We start from the raw sequence: 20,122 nt of genomic DNA, 5'->3' as shown, positions 1-20,122 counted from the left end.
ACATTACAAGATGATTTGATGACACAAATTAGAATAGAAATTGAATTAGGTACAACCATTTGGACTCACCAAGATAGGATATGTAATTAAGTATTTTCTCTGAATTCTCAAATGCAAATGGAGTGGACATTATTTATGTGCTTATTTATTGCCTATATATTGTATATATGTATTTTACTTATTTAATACAGTTTTTCTTCTATTAGCTATAACCTTCTTTTATATTTTAGACAAATATGGGGAATGTGATGATGTTTTGTTTATGACCTAATAAAGCTTGCCTGGAGATCAGAGTGCAAAGCTAGCCACAGACATAGAGGCCAAAGGTGGCGGTACACACCTTTATTCCCAGCAGCCACACACGTGGGCAGTGGTAGTGCACACCTTTAATCTCAGCACTAGAGAGGAATGTAAGGCGGGTGGAGACAGGAGTACAGCTCATTCAGTCTGCAGTCATGCTGAGCATAGAATTGCCCCAGGCTTGATAGACATCAGAACTCTCTAGTGGCTGGCTGCTTTGCTTTTCTTACCTTCAACTTGAATTTCAATATCTGTCTCTTGGATTTTATTAATTATGTAACATATGCATGTTCACAAACAGCATGACTGAATTATTCAGTGGGCAAAAGATTCTGTCACATTCCTTAGAATAAAGTTATAAAGAGTTGCGAGCCACAATGTGAGTGCTAACAACCAAACCTGACTGTATAGGAAGTGCTCCTATCTGCTGCATCATCCCTCCAGAATTACTTAATTGCATATTTAAATTAATACAATGGGTTTATACTTCAATTTCTGAGATTCAATGTTGCATAGCCTAATTATCAACTCATGATTTAAAGAACTGTTGCTTACGTATTGTGGTATGTACAAGAAAACACTAACTTTTCTTATAGCACATCCCTGGAAATCATATTCACAAACTGTTCCAAAGTCTATGTCAAATATTACTTCTATCCATAATAACAAAAACTACATTAAACAGTAACCATTCAGAGTTCATCTTTTATTTATCTGTGTTTGACTAAATGAAAAATTCACTTGACTTCTTCAGTAACCTTCCTAATCAAAACCTATTTGAAAGTGAACATCAATTCTCATGAGTTAGTGAGTCCTAAATTTATATCAGGATGGTTTAAACACAAACATATCCACTTATCACTAATGTATGGAAATATGGCCTAGGCTCTGGGTACCAAAGTGTATATTAACATTTAAAAATGGAAGCACAGGGGTTCACAATCATTTTATCTTCCAGCTAATTAATTGTTATTGTTAAGTCTTGATTTCCAAAGTCATTTTGTATATGGGAAAGAGCTACATGAATGGGCCAATAAGACATTCCTAGCCTGAGAGAAACTACCTGACTTAACACGTGTTATGAATATGGGTTGGGTCCTGAAAAATGACTTGTAAGGGATGCAGAAGGCAGAGGCAGAGAATGAGGCAGAGGGCAGAGGCAGCAGAGACAACAGACAGGAGTACCAAAAGAAAAGAAAGACAGCAGCAAAAGGCAGCAAAAGAGAGAGAACTAGAGAGGAAAGGAAAGGATAAACTAATAAGGAGAAAGCTGATGAATTGAGAGGAGAGACAGAGTTTTCAGAGAGGATTTTTTTTTAATGAAGTAAAGTGAAAGTTACCCTCAGAAAGCATCTGTGTTTCCTTGTTTTCTCCCAAGCTAAAGGAGTCTAGTAGGCTTCAGAGAAGTATCTTTCCTAGCTTCCCTCCACGTATTTCCTTATTTAAGCTTGTGCTGACTGGGGTAAGACCCTCGAAGTCAGCAATGCTTTGCCTTATTCTTTTAATTATAACATGAAAACGTGTTGTGTGTTTGACCACAGTGAAATACTTACTAATAATATAAGTACTGATTGCCTGCTCTCCTTATGAGGTAGGCTTACCTGCCAAGGTAGAAGCCTGTCCTGGTTTGTATCTTTGTGAGATGCTATTTCTGTTTTTCTCAAAAGCATTTCATGGAGGGCATGGGCCACTGCATACACTGCATTCCATATGGAAATGTTGGACTCAGAAGTGATCATTATATCTTTTTCTTGCTTAGTCTTTAGAGATACATTCAGCGGGCAGGGTATATTATTTCTACATAGTAAAGGAGGAGGTGAACAGAAAAAATTGTCCAGCCAGAATTTATGGAAGTAAAGATCTCCTGGATACTGGGAGGGTGTAAGTGCCTCAAGAAAGTGTTTGAAACCAGGGATATTTCTCGTCTTTGAAAATGAGAAGCTTCCTTCAAAAAAGGACATCATAATATTCCACTCATAAAATACAGTCTCTAAGAAAACAAAGTGGGGCTTTGCCATGATCCACACCTTCTTTCTCTTTGACATAATTCCATTTTTGATGCAGAAAAATAGTACATCATCTCTGTCCCCATAGAATACATACACATTTACTTTTGTATGTTGGTTCAAATTCAGCAAACCACCCCCAGACATCATCTGTAGGTTCCAATTAGTTGGGAGTTTTTCCATAAAAGCCACACAGATATCTACTGATGCAATCTCTGCTTTCAGCTCAGAGAGGAATTCCATTCCTTTCAGATCTTCAGCCACAATGAGCCCCACCCATTTCCAGCCAAAGTGTAGCAATAAAGAGATCACTCTTTTGGTTAGAGCTGTGTGTTTAGGAGACATCTGGTACAGGGATGGGAATGTATCTTTGTCACTTAGAACAGAATCAAATACTCCATATGAGACCTGGAGAAGCAAAGCAAAGAAAAAAAAAAGGTGATGTTGGGTTTCTAGGTTGTCAGGGCTAAGAGAGCATCAGCTCCAGCCCCTAACCAGGGTTCCAAATGTGAAGTGCTTCTCAGAAGTGAATAAGGGGGTCAAATATTTCTATAGTAACTTCACACACACTCTGAGATAGGCTCTTTATTTTTCTGTCATGCTGCATAAGTTTCCAATTTATATACACTTAAAATCATCAGTTCCCTGGCTACAGCTAGGTGGAAGAGTTTTTCAGAGTCGTAGAAACACATAATCAAATAGGTAACTGTCAGACTTAATTTATTGCTCAAATTGGAAGTGGTTTAAGCTTCCAAGGACTTTTTAATCTAAAAGAGTTTAATTAAGCAGTAAAGACTAGGTCATTAAGGAAATTTACTAGAGGAATATGTATCTTTTGCTATTTACTTAAACGTGATTAGGTAAATAATCTAAAAGTTATCATCAGTGAAAATCTGGAGCAAGGAGAGTATCATCTTTTTCTCAGCATGCCACTTTTCTCCAGCCAATGGAGGGAGTTTTGGGTAACTGGGCAACATATGTAAACATGGAAGCATGAGAAGTTTGGTTCCTGTTAGCACTTTCCCCAGATGGTAGCTGGCTGAAAGGAGCCCATTGGTTCTAAGGATTGCATCCTGTGCCATCTCTAAGGATAAATGCAAGCAGCAACTTCTTGCTTCAACAAACTGAGGTGAAAATAGGTACAAAGAGTTAAGGATTGGCTTTAAGGTTACTTCTAGGTTAGCTTTGGAGCGCACTTTTCTATCTTCTGCCAGAGTGAATTCAGGGTATTGACTGCGATTACCTTCTTGATAGAACTTCACATTGCTGCAGGGAGTCATACAATACACCAATTCTTAGGGGAAACTATAACACATTGTAGTGCTGTGGGAAAATCCTCAAGCAGTCAGTAATGTGAGGGAAAGTGCTCATCACACAAGAAGTCGACAATGAGGAAAGCAAATACTCAGAAGGCAGTATTCCTTATTGTCTTAACGATAAAGGCAATGAGAAGTGCATCTCTGGTGATAATATCACTTCACTCATCAACTTGCTAAAAGAGGTCTATCACCATGAGATATTCATCTCTGATGGGTTGACCTCTAATGTATTTTCTGAGATCTCCCTGCATAATTGTGTGGTCCATAGAAATAGGAATTTTGAGTCACCACCATAGATAGGAAGTGAGTTAATTATTCACTTCAGAGAAGCAGGGAACTTAATATTGGTGAGGAGAATGTCTCCTGTAAGATGAGCTTCATTTTTCACTATGTGATAAAATATGGGTTTTGCTAATAATATGGGCTATAAAGTTATTAAGAGATCTGAAGAAGCTAAAAGGTGATGAATATTCTGTTAAGGGTACATTGGAAAGTTACCACAGATTTCTCTTGTTCCAATAGCAATGGGACAGAGCATAAGGTATAGAGAAGAACTACAAGAAATATTACCAAGTGCTTTACTGTGATCATATGACATCATATTTCTTAGCTTTAGGAAGGTAAAACACATTTGTTCTTAGATTTAGCTCCTGTGATTAGGAAAGAGCAAGGCATGAAGATCTGGGAGAACATCACCAAGTACAGTTGCCTCATCCCTCCCTAATGATAGTTTTGATGAAGTCATCACCTAGTATAAAGTATAAAATGCAAGTCTGTGAGAAAGACTGAAATTATCATGTATATCATGATTTCTCACATTTGGATGCAATACATATATGAATTGTTTTACTGGGTAAAAATAATCAGTTACACTGTTTGTTTTTCTAATTTTGATTAATTCCCAAGCATGGGGCTCACCTAATGCTTTCTCTGTTTGTATTGATGCCTTATGATGCTTGTTTTGCCTCAGTAGTGCCTTGTAAGAACCAAATGTGGTTATTCTCTGTGAGTGCTAGTCAGAGATCTGTTTTCTTGAAAGATCATTAATTCCTTCATCATTTTCAGTAGTGAGGATTGTTACACAATTACTTACATGTCTGGACTCTCTCTTCCTCTATCTATCCATCATTGACCACTGGATGAACTATGAGATGTTTATAACGTTGAGCAGTTAGTTATATGACTAGTGAGCAGCACTCATCTAGGAAGCATCCTGGTACATCTTGCCAATAACTGAAGATAGAATGAATACTACTAAGTGATCTTCTTAGGAATCCAAGTACTTACTGCTCATGTTTTCACCACATTCATTTCACTTTTGATCCTAGCAGTATACAGGTAATTCATTAACTTCTATTTTAATTCACAGGCAATAAAAAGACTATTCGTTTTCTTTTGTTCAAGTATCTTACATGGCTATGTATATCAAAATTTTACTAACTTACTTGTGGAATTTTATAGAGCTCCAAAAGTGTTCCTATTGCAGCAGAAAATTCAGGCCTGATTCCTACAATGATTCCAAGAGCTTTATGTTGAGTTCTGCATTTGTAGTTAGGAACAAAGTCACTCCTTCCAGACAGCCACATCAGAGGGCCTTCTAAGGTTTTGCGGTGAGAGTTAAGGGCATTGTAAAGGTGGAATCCCAAAGTCACATTGGGGAGCAGGTTGGCATCCTTATTGATCTCCTCAATGGCAAAGTATAAAGTCAGCAAATATTGATAGTTTTTCCATCTCTCTCTAAACATGAGGGACATAATGATGAGCACAGTCAGGCCATTATTGTCAAACTCCTAGCAAAGTCAGGAAATTAGAGAATTTTAAGCCCTGACTTCTTTACTGACATGTAAGTTTGAATGAGCCCTTAACAGCTCAGGAGCATCATGGAATGGTTGACAAAGTCTCAGAATTTGAGACATAGGAAAACTCATGAGCCACATGTTCTCATGAGTTCTCAGAGCCATGGGTTCTGTTGAAGCATAGATTCTGCTTAGAGAGCTATGGGCAGCAGGAAGATCTGTGTTACATTGAGATTTATGGCTAGATGCCTTGTTAAGAGAGAATCTGTTGTTCAGAAAACTGGCAATTAGCAACCATTAGGAGAGGGAGGAATTACTCTGCCCTGAGAATTCTCAATATCAAGTGTTCAGCAATATAAATTAACATGTATATAAATTTATATGTTTGTTTAAATGTGTACATGTGTATAAATGCATGATCAATACATACACATGGAGTATTATGTACATTGTTTAAATGCATATATAATACATGTATGCATATATATGTATATAAATGCATAATGTGTATAAATGTAAACATGTATATGAATGCATACATAATTTAATGTATAGGTATAAATGCATACATATGTTTTTTTATTTTATTTTATATAACAAAGTCCAATTAAATGGTAACAAACATTTATACATAATATTTGGGAATTTGGGCGTCGTTCTTTCCAAACTACTTCCTGCTGGTATGGGGCGCTGTCATGGGGGATTCGAAGAAGATTCAGAAATCCTGGCTGTATTCTGTAGAATACACATGTATTGATGTATGCATAAGTATAAATGTGTATACTTGTATAATTGCACACATGAGAAGTCCTGGACAAAGTCATGTCTGCTCTTTAAAACTCAGTGGTGCAGAGAAGTTGTAATGTTGCAGTTCTAGAAACTCATTACCTAAATCCAGGTTAACTGTTGCACCATGAACAGCCATTTCTTGGACACCTCTTCAGGTGAGCTAATCCCCTATAATAAAATCTAGTAACTTAGCAGAGCACTGGCTTCCACAACTTAAAATATAAGAATGACATCAGATAATATCTTTGGCCTTTCCCATCTTTCCTGTGACCTCCTCACTCATAATTCCACCAATCTATTTGAATTACATCTTTCTTTATATCTGACTATGAAATCTTCATGAATCTGCCTCCCTAAGTAATCATGGAATCTTGGCTCACCTAAGTTTGTGTTCACTGGCCATGATCACTCAAATTTGATTCCAGAATAAATTATTTCTTTTTCAATTTGAGCTGAGGCTAAAGGTTTTCCAATGACACAAAGCAGTACTGAGCAATATTTGTACATTTATTTATTTATGTATGTATGAATATTTCCTTATAATAATAATAATAATAATAAACAATGGATCTGAGAGGTAATGGGGTTGTGGAGTCAGGATAGAGTTAGAGGTAGGAAAAGAAGGAGGAATTGTAGAATTATCTTTTAAATGTGGATGTATAGGGAAGAGGATATCATCAAAATATGTTGTATGTTGATTTTTTAATTAAAAAGTAAAAATATAAAAAATTCAGTATACAAAAAGTTTTAAAGTTGACAATATAACACATTGAAATCATGAAAATTCCACAGGGTATTTATACTATATTTAGTCTGCCACAAGTTCTGGATGATAGAAAGAACAAAACATAGATTTTAGAGAACAGGAGTATAGGAAAATTATTCACCAGAGGGATCAGGCAACAGGTAATCTCATCTAGGAAGGATTTCAGAAAGAGAGCTAAGCCCTGGGCATCCACAAGCCAAGTGTCTCCCCAGAGGGTTATCCTGAAGTTTGACTGAAACCCCTGAGCCTTAGTCTATGGGGTTGGTTAAAAAAAAAAAAATACGGAATTGTGAATCTGTTGATTATTGCAGAGAGACCCAAGATTGTGAGGTTCCTGCATTCTGCCTGAGACCCACACAGCAGCCCCCTGCCTGGTGATTAATACCCAACAGGTTTTCAATTGTCAGTGTGTGTATTGGTCCCATGCTAACAAGCCACACCAAATCCAGTAGATTCTGTGTGACAAGTTCCACAGACTGAGGTGAAAACTTCAAAAGAAGGAGTTCTCCTTGAAATGGTTGTGAAACTCTTGGCCTAGAAAAAACATTGACTGTAGTTTTCATGGCAATTTCTATTCTTCTATTCTTTTCTCGTATTAATGAAATGTTCCTGAAAGCCTTTGATGACTTTTCAAACAAAAGAAATAAATGAGAAATCATTTCCTGAGATATGGTCACTGACCATGACTGCATTCATCTCCAGGAAAATCAGTGCTTTTGGAATCACTCACATCATTCATACATGTAAATAGTAATAAAATTGATTAAAAAAAACTTTCCCAACAACTTCTTCCCCCCACCATTGGTCCTGCTAGACACAGTGCTCGGGGTGAGTGTTGGGACAGAGTGCAGGTCCAATTGGAACTTCCTGGGTTGGCTCTGAACACAGTGGACCTGCCTATCAATGCAGAACCACCTTGAGCCCACACTCATCTGATCTTTAGGCCCCATAACGGCTCCCTCTGCTTTAGTGCTTGAGACCATCCTGAGCCTGCCTTCCCCACATCATTGACCTTTGTGTGGCTGCTGCTTGAGACCTCCAAGGGAGTTTGGATCATCCAGAGTTATAGATATCCAACTCCTGACCCACCTACACCAACCAGGAGAGCAAGAGAGAGAGAGAGAGAGAGAGAGAGAGAGAGAGAGAGAGAGAGAGAGAGAGAGAGAGAGACTCCATCTGCACACACTGGAAAAGTGATGGGAAGACAGCAATACAAAAAATACCCAATAATAGAAAGACCGGTATGACACCACCATAATCTAAGAACTCTACACAAACAAGAACGGAATATAACACAGCAGATGAAGCAGAAGAGAATGACTAAAAAAATAACTTCATGAAAATGATAGAGGCCCTCAAATATGATATGAGAAAATCCTAAAAAGAAATGGAAGAAAGAACAAACAAAAAATTGAAAGAAATAGAGGAAAAGACCAAACAAAAAATGCAAGAAATGAACAAATATCTTAAGGAAAGCTAGAAGCTTCTGTAAAGCAAAGCACACAGTCGACAAGACCAAATGGAAGCCCACAGACTGGGAAAAGATTTTCACCAATCCTATATCCGACAAAGGGCTGATCTCCAAAATATACAAAGAACTCAATAAACTAGTCAACAAAATACCAAATAACCCTATTAAAAATGGGGTACATAACTGAAGAAAGAATTCTCAATAGAAGAAATCAAAAAGTCTGAAAGACACTTAAGAAAGTGCTCCACATTCTTAGCTATCAGGGAAATGCAAATCAAAACAACTTTGAGATACCATCTTACCCCTGCTAGAATGGCTAAAATTAGAAACACCAATGATGACTTATGTTGGAGAGGATGTGGAGAAATGGGAACACTCCTCCACTGCTCATGGGAGTGCAAACTCATACAGCCATTTTGGAGATCAGTATGTCGGTTCCTCAGGAAAATGGGAATTAGTTTACCACAGGACCCAGAAATCCCCCTCTTAGGCATATACCCAAAGGATCCACATCCATGCAACAAAGACATCTGTTCAACTATGTTCATAGCAGTACTATTTGTAATAGCAAGAACCTGGAAGCAACCTAGATGCCCCTCAATTGAAGAATGGTTAATGAAGATGTGGCACATCTACACAAAAGAATATGACTCTGCAGAAAAAAATAATGGTATCTTGAAATTCGCAGGTAAGTGGATGGCACTTGAAGAAACCATCCTGAATGAGGTAACCCAGTCACAAAAAGAGGAACACAGTATGTACTCACTCATATATGGATTTTAGACCTAGATCAAAGGATCACCAGCCTATAATTCACACCACCAGAGGAACTAGGATATAAGGTGTATTCTAAGAGATTCATATAAAGTCCCTCACAGAACGGGAAGGGACAAGTCCCCCAGAGCTCAGAGGAAGTGGGGGGGCAGAAAATGGAGAGAGAAGTAGGAGAAAAAGAGGAGGAGGAAAACACGTGAGACCAGGAAGATTGAGTCTGGTTAGGAATAGAAGACAGGAAAGAGAGAGAGAGAGAGAGAGAGAGAGAGAGAGAGAGAGAGAGAGATCATAAAAGAGGGAGCCAATATTGGTTTGAAGATAAAATTGAACACAGAGAAAGGTCTAGAGAACTACAAGACTACTGCCAATTAACAATTTGAGCTTCTGTGGAAAGCCTACCATAAATGCCCTTCCCGGAGAGTGAGATCAACAACTAACTTATCCATGGAGCCCTCAATTAATGTCTGTTGGAAACAGGAGCAAACACCCATACATAAACACTGAATTGAACTAGAACCCAGATGCAGATGGAGAGGACAAGACCAGGCGGCAGAAACACATACAGACAGCTTACCTGAACAAGGAGGAGCTATTGGGCCACCAGACTGATAGCTGGGAAGCCAGCATGGGACTGACTCAGGCCCCCTGAATATGGGTCTCAGCCAGAAAGACTGAGCAGTCTAAGGAGCCTCAGACAATGGAGCCAGGATGTATCCCTGGTTCACAAAAAGACCTTGGAGGGATAACTTCCTTAATCTAGAGACAGGAGAGAAGCCCTAGTCCCTACTTCACATGACCTGTCAAATCTACATGACCCCAACTGGATGGCATTCCCCTACATATGGAATTGAGGTGGAGGGATGGGAGGGGAGGGTGGTTAGAGTGCATGTGAGAGGGCAGAGAAAATAAAAAGGAGTGAAGGAGGAAAGTAGGGAGGGAGGGAGGGAGGAAGGAAGGGAGGGAGGGAGGGAGAGGGAATTGGGATCGACATGGAAAATAATAAATTAAATTAAAAAAAAATGCTTTGACTCCAAAATTTAAGTTCAAGGACAAGTTACTGCGGAAAAGGATTTCTATTTTTGTTTCCACAGAAAATGAAAAGATGTGGATTCCTTCCAGACTAATGTGGTTTGATCAAGCCAGACCTCCTGAAACAGAGTACCAGGTGATCCTACATTCAAAACAGCTGGACAAAGCAGCCTTACAGACTACAGCCAGGATTTCTGCATCTTCTTAGAATCCCCCATGACAGCGCCCCTTAGCAGCAGGAAGTAGTTTGGAAAGAACGACGCCCAAATTCCCAAATATTGTCTATAAATGTTTGTTTTCATTTAAATGGACTTGGTTGTATAAAATAAATATATGTAAAAATTAAAAAATCAAATATCTTACCATTTCTAACCTCCAAAAAAAAGAAAGTAAGGAAAGCCACACCCAAAAAAAAAATATATCAAAGAACTGAAAGAAACAATTCGAACAGTTCAAAACCTGAAATAGAGACAATAAAGAAAACAGAAATTGAGGGAATGTGGGAAATAGAAAACCTGGGTAAACAATCAGGAACTACAGATGCAAGCATAAACAACAGAATACAAGAGACCAAAGAGAGAATCTCGGGCACTGAAGATAAATAGAGTAAATAGATTCATGGACCATAGAAAATCTTAAATCCAACTAATCCTTAAAACAAAACATTCAGAAAATGTGGGACACCGTGAAAAGGCCAAACCTAAGCATAAGAGGCATAAAAGAAGGCGAAGAAGCCCAACTCAAATGTGCAGAAAGCATATTCAACAAAATCATTGAAGAAAACTTTCCCAATCTGAAGAAGGACAAGCCTATGAAAGTACAAGAAGCATTCCTAACACCAAATAGATTAGACAAAAAAAAAAAGTCCCCTCACCACATAATAATCAAAACACCTAACATACAGAATAAAGAAAGAATATTAAGAGCAGTGAAGGGAAAAGGCCAGGTAACATAAAGGCAGACCTATCAAAATTACACCTGACTTCTGCATGGAAACTCTCAAGGCCAGAAGGTCCTCCATAGATGTTTTAAGATACTAAGAGAACATGGATGCCAGCCCAGGCTACTATACACAGCAAAACTCTCAATCACTATAGATGGAGAAAACAAGATATTCAATGACAAAGCCAGATTTTCACAATACATGTCCACAAATCCACCACTACAGAAAGTTCTGGAAGGAAACTCTAAACCAATAAAGTTAACTACACTCACAAAGAAATACACAATAGATAATCCCACTTTACCAGGACCGAAAAGAAAAAGTGGGGCAAATATACTCACAAAACCACTGCCATCAACAAATCTAAAACAAACAAGAATTAACAATCAATGGGCCTTACTTTCCCTCAATATTAATGGTTTTAACTCACATATAAAAGACACAGGCTACTTTTCGCCAAGATGGCGCCGAAAGCGAAGAAGGAAGCTCCTGCCCCTCCCAAAGCCGAAGCTAAAGCTAAGGCCTTGAAAGCCAAGAAGGCAGTGCTGAAAGGCGTCCACAGCCACAAAAAGAAGATCTGCACGTCACCCACCTTCCGGCGGCCCAAGACCCTGCGGCTGCGGCTCTGGAGGCAGCCCAAATACCCTCGAAGAGCGCTCCCCCGAGAAACAAGCTTGACCACTATGCCATCATCAAATTCCCTCTGACCACTGAGTCAGCCATGAAGAAGATAGAAGACAACAACACACTTGTGTTCATTGTGGACATCAAGGCCAACAAGCACCAGATCAAACAGACTGTGAAGAAACTCTATGACATTGATGTGGCCAAGGTCAACACCCTCATAAGGCCTGACAAAGAGAAGAAGGTGTATGTTCGGTTGACTCCTGATTATGATGCTCTGGATGTTGCCAACAAAATTGGGATCATTTAAACTGAGTCCAGCTGGCTAATTCCAAATACACACTTTTTCACCATAAAAAAAAAAAAGACACAGGCTAACAGAATGGATACAAAGACAGAATCCATCCTTCTACTGCATACAAGAAACAAATCTATGCTTAAAAGACAGACACCGCCTCAGGGTAAAGGGTTGGGAAATGATCATCCAATTTAATGAACCCAAGAAGCACGCAGGTGTAGCTATCCTAATATCTAACAAGTTAAATTTCAAACCAAAATCAATCAAAAGAGATGAAGAAGGTCATTTCATATTCATCACAGGGGAAGTTCATCAGTACAAAGTCTCAATTCTGAAAATCTATGCCCCAAAAACAAAGCACCCACATTCGTAAAAGAAACATTACTAAATCACAAAGCTCACATAAAACCTCACACACACATAGCGGGAGACTTCAACACACCACTCTCACCAATAGATAGCTTCTGTGAGGCAAAAGAAACATGACCAAACTGCAGCCAAAAGACTGAGAAAGATCTTCACCAACACCATATCTGACAGAGGGCTAATCTCCAAAATATACAAATAACTGAAGAAACTAGTCACCAAAACACCAAAAAAAAAAAAACTATTAAAAAGTGGGTACAGAACTGAAGATAGAAGATAGAGTTCTCAATAGAAGAATCTAAAATAGCAGAAAGACACTCAAGAAATTGCTCAACATCCTTGGTCATCAGGAAAATGCAAATCAAAGCAACTCTGACATGCCATTTTACTCCTGTCAGAGTGGTTAATACAAAAAAAACACCACCAATGACAGCTTATGCTAGAGAGGATGTGGAGAAAGGGGAACACTCCTCCACGACTGTTGGAAGCGCAAACTTGTACAGCCATTATGAAGATTATTCTGGCAGTTCCTCAGGAAATTGAGAATCAGTCTGCCACAGGACTAGACAATTCCACTCTTAGGCATATACCCAAATGATCCATATCCATGCAACAAACACATCTGTTCAACTAAGTTCATAGCAGCATTGCTTGTAATATTAAGAACCTGAAAGCAATCTAGATGTCCCTCAAGTGAAGAATGGATAAAGAAGGTGTGGTACATTTACACAATGGACTACTACTCAGCAGAAAAAAACAATGGAATCTTGAAATTTGCAGGCAAATGAATGGAACTAGAAGAAAGCATTCTAAAAGAGGTAACCCAGTCACAAAAAAAGGAACATGGTATGTACTCACTCATGTATGGATTTTAGACATAGAGCAAAGGATTACCAGCCTATAATTCACACCACCAGAGAAACTAGTATACAAGGAGGGACCTAAGAGATTCATACCAGGTCCATCACAAAAGGGGAAATTAATAAGATCTTCTGGGCATATTGGGAGTGGGGGGAGCAGTGAGTAGAGAGGTAGTTAGGAGAAAGAGAAGAGGAGGAAAAGAGAATATGTAGGACCAGAAAGTTTGAGTCTGTGGACAAATAGACAAGAACAAAAAAAGAGATACCATAATAGAGGGAGCCATTGTAGGTCTGAAGGGAAAACTGGCCCTAGAGAGATTTCCAGAGAACTACAAGGATGACCACAACTAACAATCTTAGCAACAGTGGAGAGGATACCTTAGATACCCTTTCTTGATATTGAAATTGAAAGCTAACTTATATGCCATCATAGAGCCCTCATCTAGTAGTTGATGGAAACAAAAGCAGACACCCACAGGTAAATACTGATCCAAATTCCAAGAATCCAGTTGTAGAGAGGGAGTAGTCATGAGAAAAGGGTTCAAGACCAGGCTACAGAAACCCACAGAGACAGCTGACCTAAACAAAGGGGAGCTCATGGACCCATAGACTGATAGCTGGGAAACCAGCATTGGACCAACTCAGACCCCCTGAACATGGGTCTCAGTTAGAAAGCCTGGGCAGTCTAAGGGACCTCTGACAGTAGAACCAGGATGTATCTCTGGTGCATGAAAGGACTTTGGGACCACATTACCCATGGAGGGTTACTACCTTAGTCTGGAGACAAGAGGGAGGGCCTAGACCCATTCCAAATGATTTGACAGATTTTGATGATCCCTCCTGGAAGGTATCACCCTCTCTGTGGAATGGGATGTGAGGGGGATTCTAGAGGGTGGCATGAGAGGGAGGGAGGTAAGGAGAAGGAACTGGGATCGATATGTAAAATAAGAAAAAATAATAAATTAAAGAAGACTTTCCAACAATAAAATTTCATATGACTGTACATATGTGTATGTATGAGTAATTGAGGGTGAGCTTAAATGTTTGGTAAAGAAAGTTTTTTAATAAGAGTCAAAATAGCTGTTTCAAAATACTAACAGGAGCTAGGCAACAAATGTTAAACAAAAACTGACCATAAACATTTATTAATCTGATCTTACTATAGGCAGTTAGCTGTGATTGGCATTAAATGATTTTCTGATTTATTGTTGGATAAGTTGTGTTTTATTGTGCCTAATAATGATGACGTCATCTGGGTAGTGCTTCACTGAACAAAAACTGAGAAGATATTAGTTTTATTATAAAAGGCTTTGCTTAAAAGCTGCAAAATTCACTCAAATCCAACTTCCTCTGTATTTGTCTCAATTTGTTACTGGCAAATCCTTATCCACCTGATCATCAAGTACCCTAATCCCAGAGATTCCCACACCTGGCTGAGGTAGTCTGTGGCACTAACATGGTTTTCCAATCTCAAGACACAAAGGAGACAACCTCCAGCTAAAGAGCAATCACAGCAGATGTCCTAGGGTGTTCTGGGACAGTGACTATATCTAGCCAGCCCCCAGAATTCATGACTCAGTGTGCCTACAGAGCTCTGATGTTCAAAGGAGCTTGTTGAACACAAGCTAGTCAACATCAGACACTCACCCAATAAAGACTCAGGAGCTATATAAGCCAAAGAAAGGACACAGTTCACACTGTCAGCTGACCTCCCTCCATATGTACAGCTGGAAATCTGAAATTACTCAGTACACGGATATTCCTTTCTGCTATACATCATCTTCATGTCTCTATTTTAAAATTGATTAAAGGTTTTTTCCATTAAATCTAGCAGAGCATGTATATTTTCATTATTTGCTAGTGTCATATATGCATGTAATATGGTTTCATCAAATCAGCACCTGCTCCCACCATCCACTTTGGTTGCTAACAGGTAAGAATACAGTTTCCATGTCAGGCCCACATTGATTCTGCATGTCCTATGGCTCAACTCTGTGATTCTCTTATCAAACAGGTTCTACCATTGAATTTTGGGGGATAGCCAAGCTAATGGAAATAGCTTGTGATGTTTTAATATATATGAACAATATTAACAAACAATTTAAAACAAGCAACTTGTATCTACCACTGAGTTTTTTGCATTTGAGAAAGAATTGGCTTTTTCTTACTGTGTCTGGGTTACTTAATTCAGAACAGAAATTTTAGCTCCATCCATTAAATGCAAATTTCATAATTTTCTTTGAGTTTTCAGCTGAATTAAATTCAATTGTGTACATGTATCACAGGTTCAATATAGACATCAATGATAGACATCTAGGCTGTTTCCATGTCTGTTCTGTGTCTGATTGGCCACCAGGATCAAAGACAGAAGGAGAGCAAAACACAATAGCACAGGAAGAGACACTGTGTGGTTTAAGTATATGAAAAGCAGTATTTCCCATGTAGGGATTTTGCCTACTATTCTACTCCTTATATTCCTAAAACTTTAGTAAATTATAAAATTAATGTTAGATTTGTAAGACTACTTCCTAAAGTTTCTGTAGCTGTGGATTTATAAATTCATTGGATATGGTTTAAAAAACAGGAAAATCTTTTACAGTCAGGTTGAAATTTTTAACAAAAATACTTGACAAGCTAAAAAAATAACTAGAACATGCTTATGTGTAACTTGGAGTCAACTCTTATTGAGGAAAAAAAGATATGTCCCAGCATACTGTACATGTTATTTGGATTTGATTCTTGTTTCTGGAAGATAAAACTTAGATGAAGGTTTATAATTCCTAAGGGTCTAAGAGTCTATTTGGTATAGCAGAAACTGATTTAGAAACCCATGTCTGATCAGTTATGTCATTGCTAACTTGATCAACACTAGGCATGTAGAAAATGTAGATAAAGAACAAAATGTGTTTAATAATTAAGATATGTTTGTTAAATAAAGCGTATAAATTTCTAAAGTCTATCCAGGCCACCACAAACTGACATGAAGATAGACTTACACACTTTCTGTCTTTGCTAACTATGTTAATCATGAGGTATTTTAATAAAATAAGTAATATAAGAAACATATTCTGTAAAATATACTATTATTGACCACAAAATTAATGTTCCCAGAGTTTATCTGAACTGTATTTTTATTTTATGGTTTTATTTTGATGTTAAAATATTTACAATCAACCTTTAATCAAAATTGTAAAGGTCAAAGTTAACATGGATACCTTTGTAAAATTCTAATCTTATAAAAACTACTAACTTGTAAACAGTAGAAAATAATTAAGACATGCAAGTTAATGGTCAGTCACTTTATCAATGATCAGATTCTGTCATGTGTTCAGATGTATATTGTTTACTATGGTGAATACAAATGCAATTCATTTACAGCGAGACAAGATTTAGCCTTTTATATATGTCATCAAGGACAAGTCTGAAGCAAGTCACCAAAAATAAGAAAAAAATTTTCCAAATAAGGTATAGTTAATAAATTATGCCATATCCCTCAAAAACCTCAGAGAGATCAGCTCAATATGGGACTTAAGGAATTTAATATAAAGGCTTCCCCTGGTAGACAAAAATACAAGCTACTGGAATTAGCAGCTGAGGCTATACATAAATGAGATGGGAGAAACAGATTACATCTGGATCTTACATAAACTGTGGTCTTGCTGATCACTGGACCACAAACTGGCATAAGCTTCACCCAACATTAGGTCCTTGCCCAAACTTTGGACACTGTTGTGTTGAATGTCCTACTCTGCCTGGACAAGATAGGTCATTTTCCCAAGTTCCTCTTCCACAGAGACATGGCTCAGGTCTCATGAGTGCCATGGTTGATGGCTGATGCTGCCCTGATGGCAGCCAAAGTCTAATGGTGTCTTATGTATCATCCAAAGACAGACAACCTGTACTCCGAACAGACATACAGGTCACCACAGAGGATCCCAGACTGGCTTCCCTGGTTTCAGGTAGGTCTTGTCAATACAGAGGCAATTTGGATTATGTTTCCTAGTGAGATTTGTCCTCCTTGGGTCTCTGTAGTGTTGATAGCAAGTTGTAGCAGGAGCAAGGATACTTACTCAGCTCCTACCAACAAGGCTGCAACTGCATCATCTGTCCCTATCATATGTGAAAATTATTTTTTCTAAGCTAATAGGCTATGTGTTGAGGAAAGCAGACTCACAGACAGGGTTAATCACTGACAAGATTCACACTGAAAAAGATAATCTCACAAAATTGACTTAAATGAAAATCAAACTGAAGCAATCATTGATCCCATCAAGCAACCATATATGTCTCCTGGTTAAAAATTGAATGGAAAAATGATTTAAAATTGACATGACTTCTGAGGGTCTAGGGGAGTAATTTAAGGTTGGTAAATGCAAGCTGCAAAGGTCTGTTTAAGCTATTTAAGTTATGTGAAATGAGAGTTAATATTTCAAAGGTACAGATTTTTATCTTATTAAGCAGTTGCATTTTGATAGCTATTGATCTAGCTTTGGTAAAACACTGCCTGCTATTTCCATAGCCAAAGAACAAATTTTAAATTTCCTTTCATTATTTTCTAAGTATAGATTTAAAATTGGTACTTATTGTTCTGAATACAATATGATATACATATACAATATCTGGACAGAGGTACAAGGGAAAAATTGTTCATGTGTGTATCCTCCTTTGGGTCCCCAAGGTTTTACAATAGCTCTAAAGGATGAGTTTACCACTATAGATACTGATTAAATGCTTCTTCTACAATGAGGAATTAAGTGTAGATTAAGAGAGAGTGGTCATGATAATATATCTAGAATTTTTATCTCTATCTGTAACTTAAAAACCCTAATTTAAATTCAGGGAGTTAAGACTTGGATCCACCTATGGAAGATCAGACAGATTCCAGACAAGTGCTCTTGTTAGTTAACAGGTCAAGTTTTCCTCCCTACTGCCTATCCTTGAGGATAGGTTTTCTCCTTTTCCTGGTTTTGGGATTTCTTCCACCTCCTGCTGTAGTGGACTACTGGACTACAATCTTTTATCCCATGAAAGCATTCCTAAGAAAATTTTAAGTGCTAAAGAAATCAGGCATCTCGAGACTTATTCTTCACATACTCAGTGACACATCTACCAGGATACAGACCTGGAAGTCTGTTTTGTGATCACACAGCAGGGAATGTGTTGAACTTTCAAGGAGATTTTTCTCAGTAGAAGATCATCCCAATCTAGAGTTGATTTTAAAATGAACAGTGGCACAAAAGATAGCAACGGAAACAAGCAACAGAAAATATAAAAAGCAATGCCAAAATAACTCATTCATATTATCATAACTAAACAAAAAAAAATGAACTCTAGTGTTCTCACAGAGATACAGTGCCAGATGAGTAATCAAAAAGTAAAGACGAATGACCTAAAAGCAGATAGAAACAAACAAGTGAATTCAACTAGGCATTGAGACAAGGTGCAATGCTGTACATGCAAACAAAGGCTGAGGGACAAGTAAGGAGCAATAAAAGTCAAAGACTCAATACCAAGAAAGACAAGTCCTAAAGATAAATTGAAATTCTTGGTGAGGGGATGAACAGGTAAAATTGTTGTAAATGGAAAACACAAAACCGCCAATAAAAATACAGTGGAAAGTGATCCAAGCACCACTGATTAAATAGAAGACAGAATATCGAGCACGATGGATGTGATTTTCAGAACAATGCAGTAAAATATCAATAAAAACTAAATAAGTAATAAACATGTCCACATTGTCCAAACTCTGAGATCCTTTAAAAAGATCAATGCCGAACACATGGGGTAGGAGATGCTGAAATACATTCTAAAGGCATGGGGATTTATCAGAAACCCCGCATCTGTGGAAAGAAACAGACATTCAAACAGAAGACATTTACATTCCCTAGTGAAAAGGGTGGGACCTTTCTTTCCCATATTAGAATCAATAGGTGCCTCATAGAATGGTCAGACACAACAGCTGGTATTTTCCCTTTTGATCTCTACTTGACTAGAAAAAATAAAGAAGAAGAAAACAAATGTCTGTAGATGCATGAGGAAGGAAAGTTTGCAATAATTTTCACACTTCTGTACATACAGTTCATTATTCTCAAAGGAATTACATGCACACACATGAACATGCACTGTCATGTAGCCAGAACAACTTCATCACAGTCACACAAGTACTTACTGAATAAGATCGAAACTTAGATTCAGTTTTGTCTCAAATGGCATCTGGAATTTCTGTTGTACTTCTAGTTTAAAGTAAATGGGGATAAATGCACCTAGGATTATGTCAGCTTTCATGTAGGTGATGGGCTTCCAGTTCTCAAAACAATTATAATGGGTTGTTTTTCCTAATGTAAAAAAATATTGCAGGAGTAGGAAGAGGCAAATCAAAAGGAGGAACATGACAGAATCTGAACTACACAGAGGCAATGCCCTGCAACTATGCTGACCCAAGGAGATTATTGGCTTAGGTCATGCAACAGGCTCAAACCTTAACACGGTCAGAGAAGACAGTAGCTACAGCTGGTTCCTGATGTTGCATCAGGCTTTCAGGCGCATGTAGGCTATGGTTCTCATGCCAGACAAGGTAACAGACAAAAGCACAGACCAGACAAGTGAGGGTAAGACAGGTGCTTAGATTCTCATCTAACTGTAACCTGAGTGACCCTGAATGTGCTGACTTTTCTTGCTTCTGTTTCCATCTCATACATGTATGTGCTCTGGGGATCCCACAGTCCTGGGACTCTGCACCTGCATCCTCTATGCTGGTGAAAACATGTTTGTGTCTTTCCTT

The 20,122-nt window shown here is 38.1% G+C and overlaps 1 protein-coding gene and 1 pseudogene across 1 annotated transcript in view; one reads left to right on the top strand and one right to left on the bottom strand.

Moving 5' to 3' along the window:
* Positions 1-19,731, bottom strand: part of LOC127237073 (vomeronasal type-2 receptor 116-like) — a 48,472-nt gene extending 28,741 nt beyond the window's left edge. Inside the window, exons 1-4 of the mRNA XM_051205109.1 lie at positions 19,511-19,731; positions 11,624-11,903; positions 5,071-5,415; positions 1,902-2,714 (exon numbers count right to left, since the gene is read on the bottom strand). Coding sequence (XP_051061066.1) covers positions 1,902-2,714; positions 5,071-5,415; positions 11,624-11,903; positions 19,511-19,731 — 1,659 coding nt within the window. The remainder of the gene's footprint in view (positions 1-1,901; positions 2,715-5,070; positions 5,416-11,623; positions 11,904-19,510) is intronic.
* Positions 11,655-12,179, top strand: LOC127237129 (60S ribosomal protein L23a-like; annotated as a pseudogene).
* Positions 19,732-20,122: the final 391 nt, after the last annotated feature.

This window comes from Phodopus roborovskii, unplaced genomic scaffold (assembly GCF_943737965.1).
Source record: "Phodopus roborovskii unplaced genomic scaffold, PHOROB, whole genome shotgun sequence".
Taxonomy (NCBI): Eukaryota; Metazoa; Chordata; class Mammalia; order Rodentia; family Cricetidae; genus Phodopus; species Phodopus roborovskii.
Note: the sequence above shows the minus strand (reverse complement) of the source record. Positions and strands in the feature narration are given on the sequence as shown.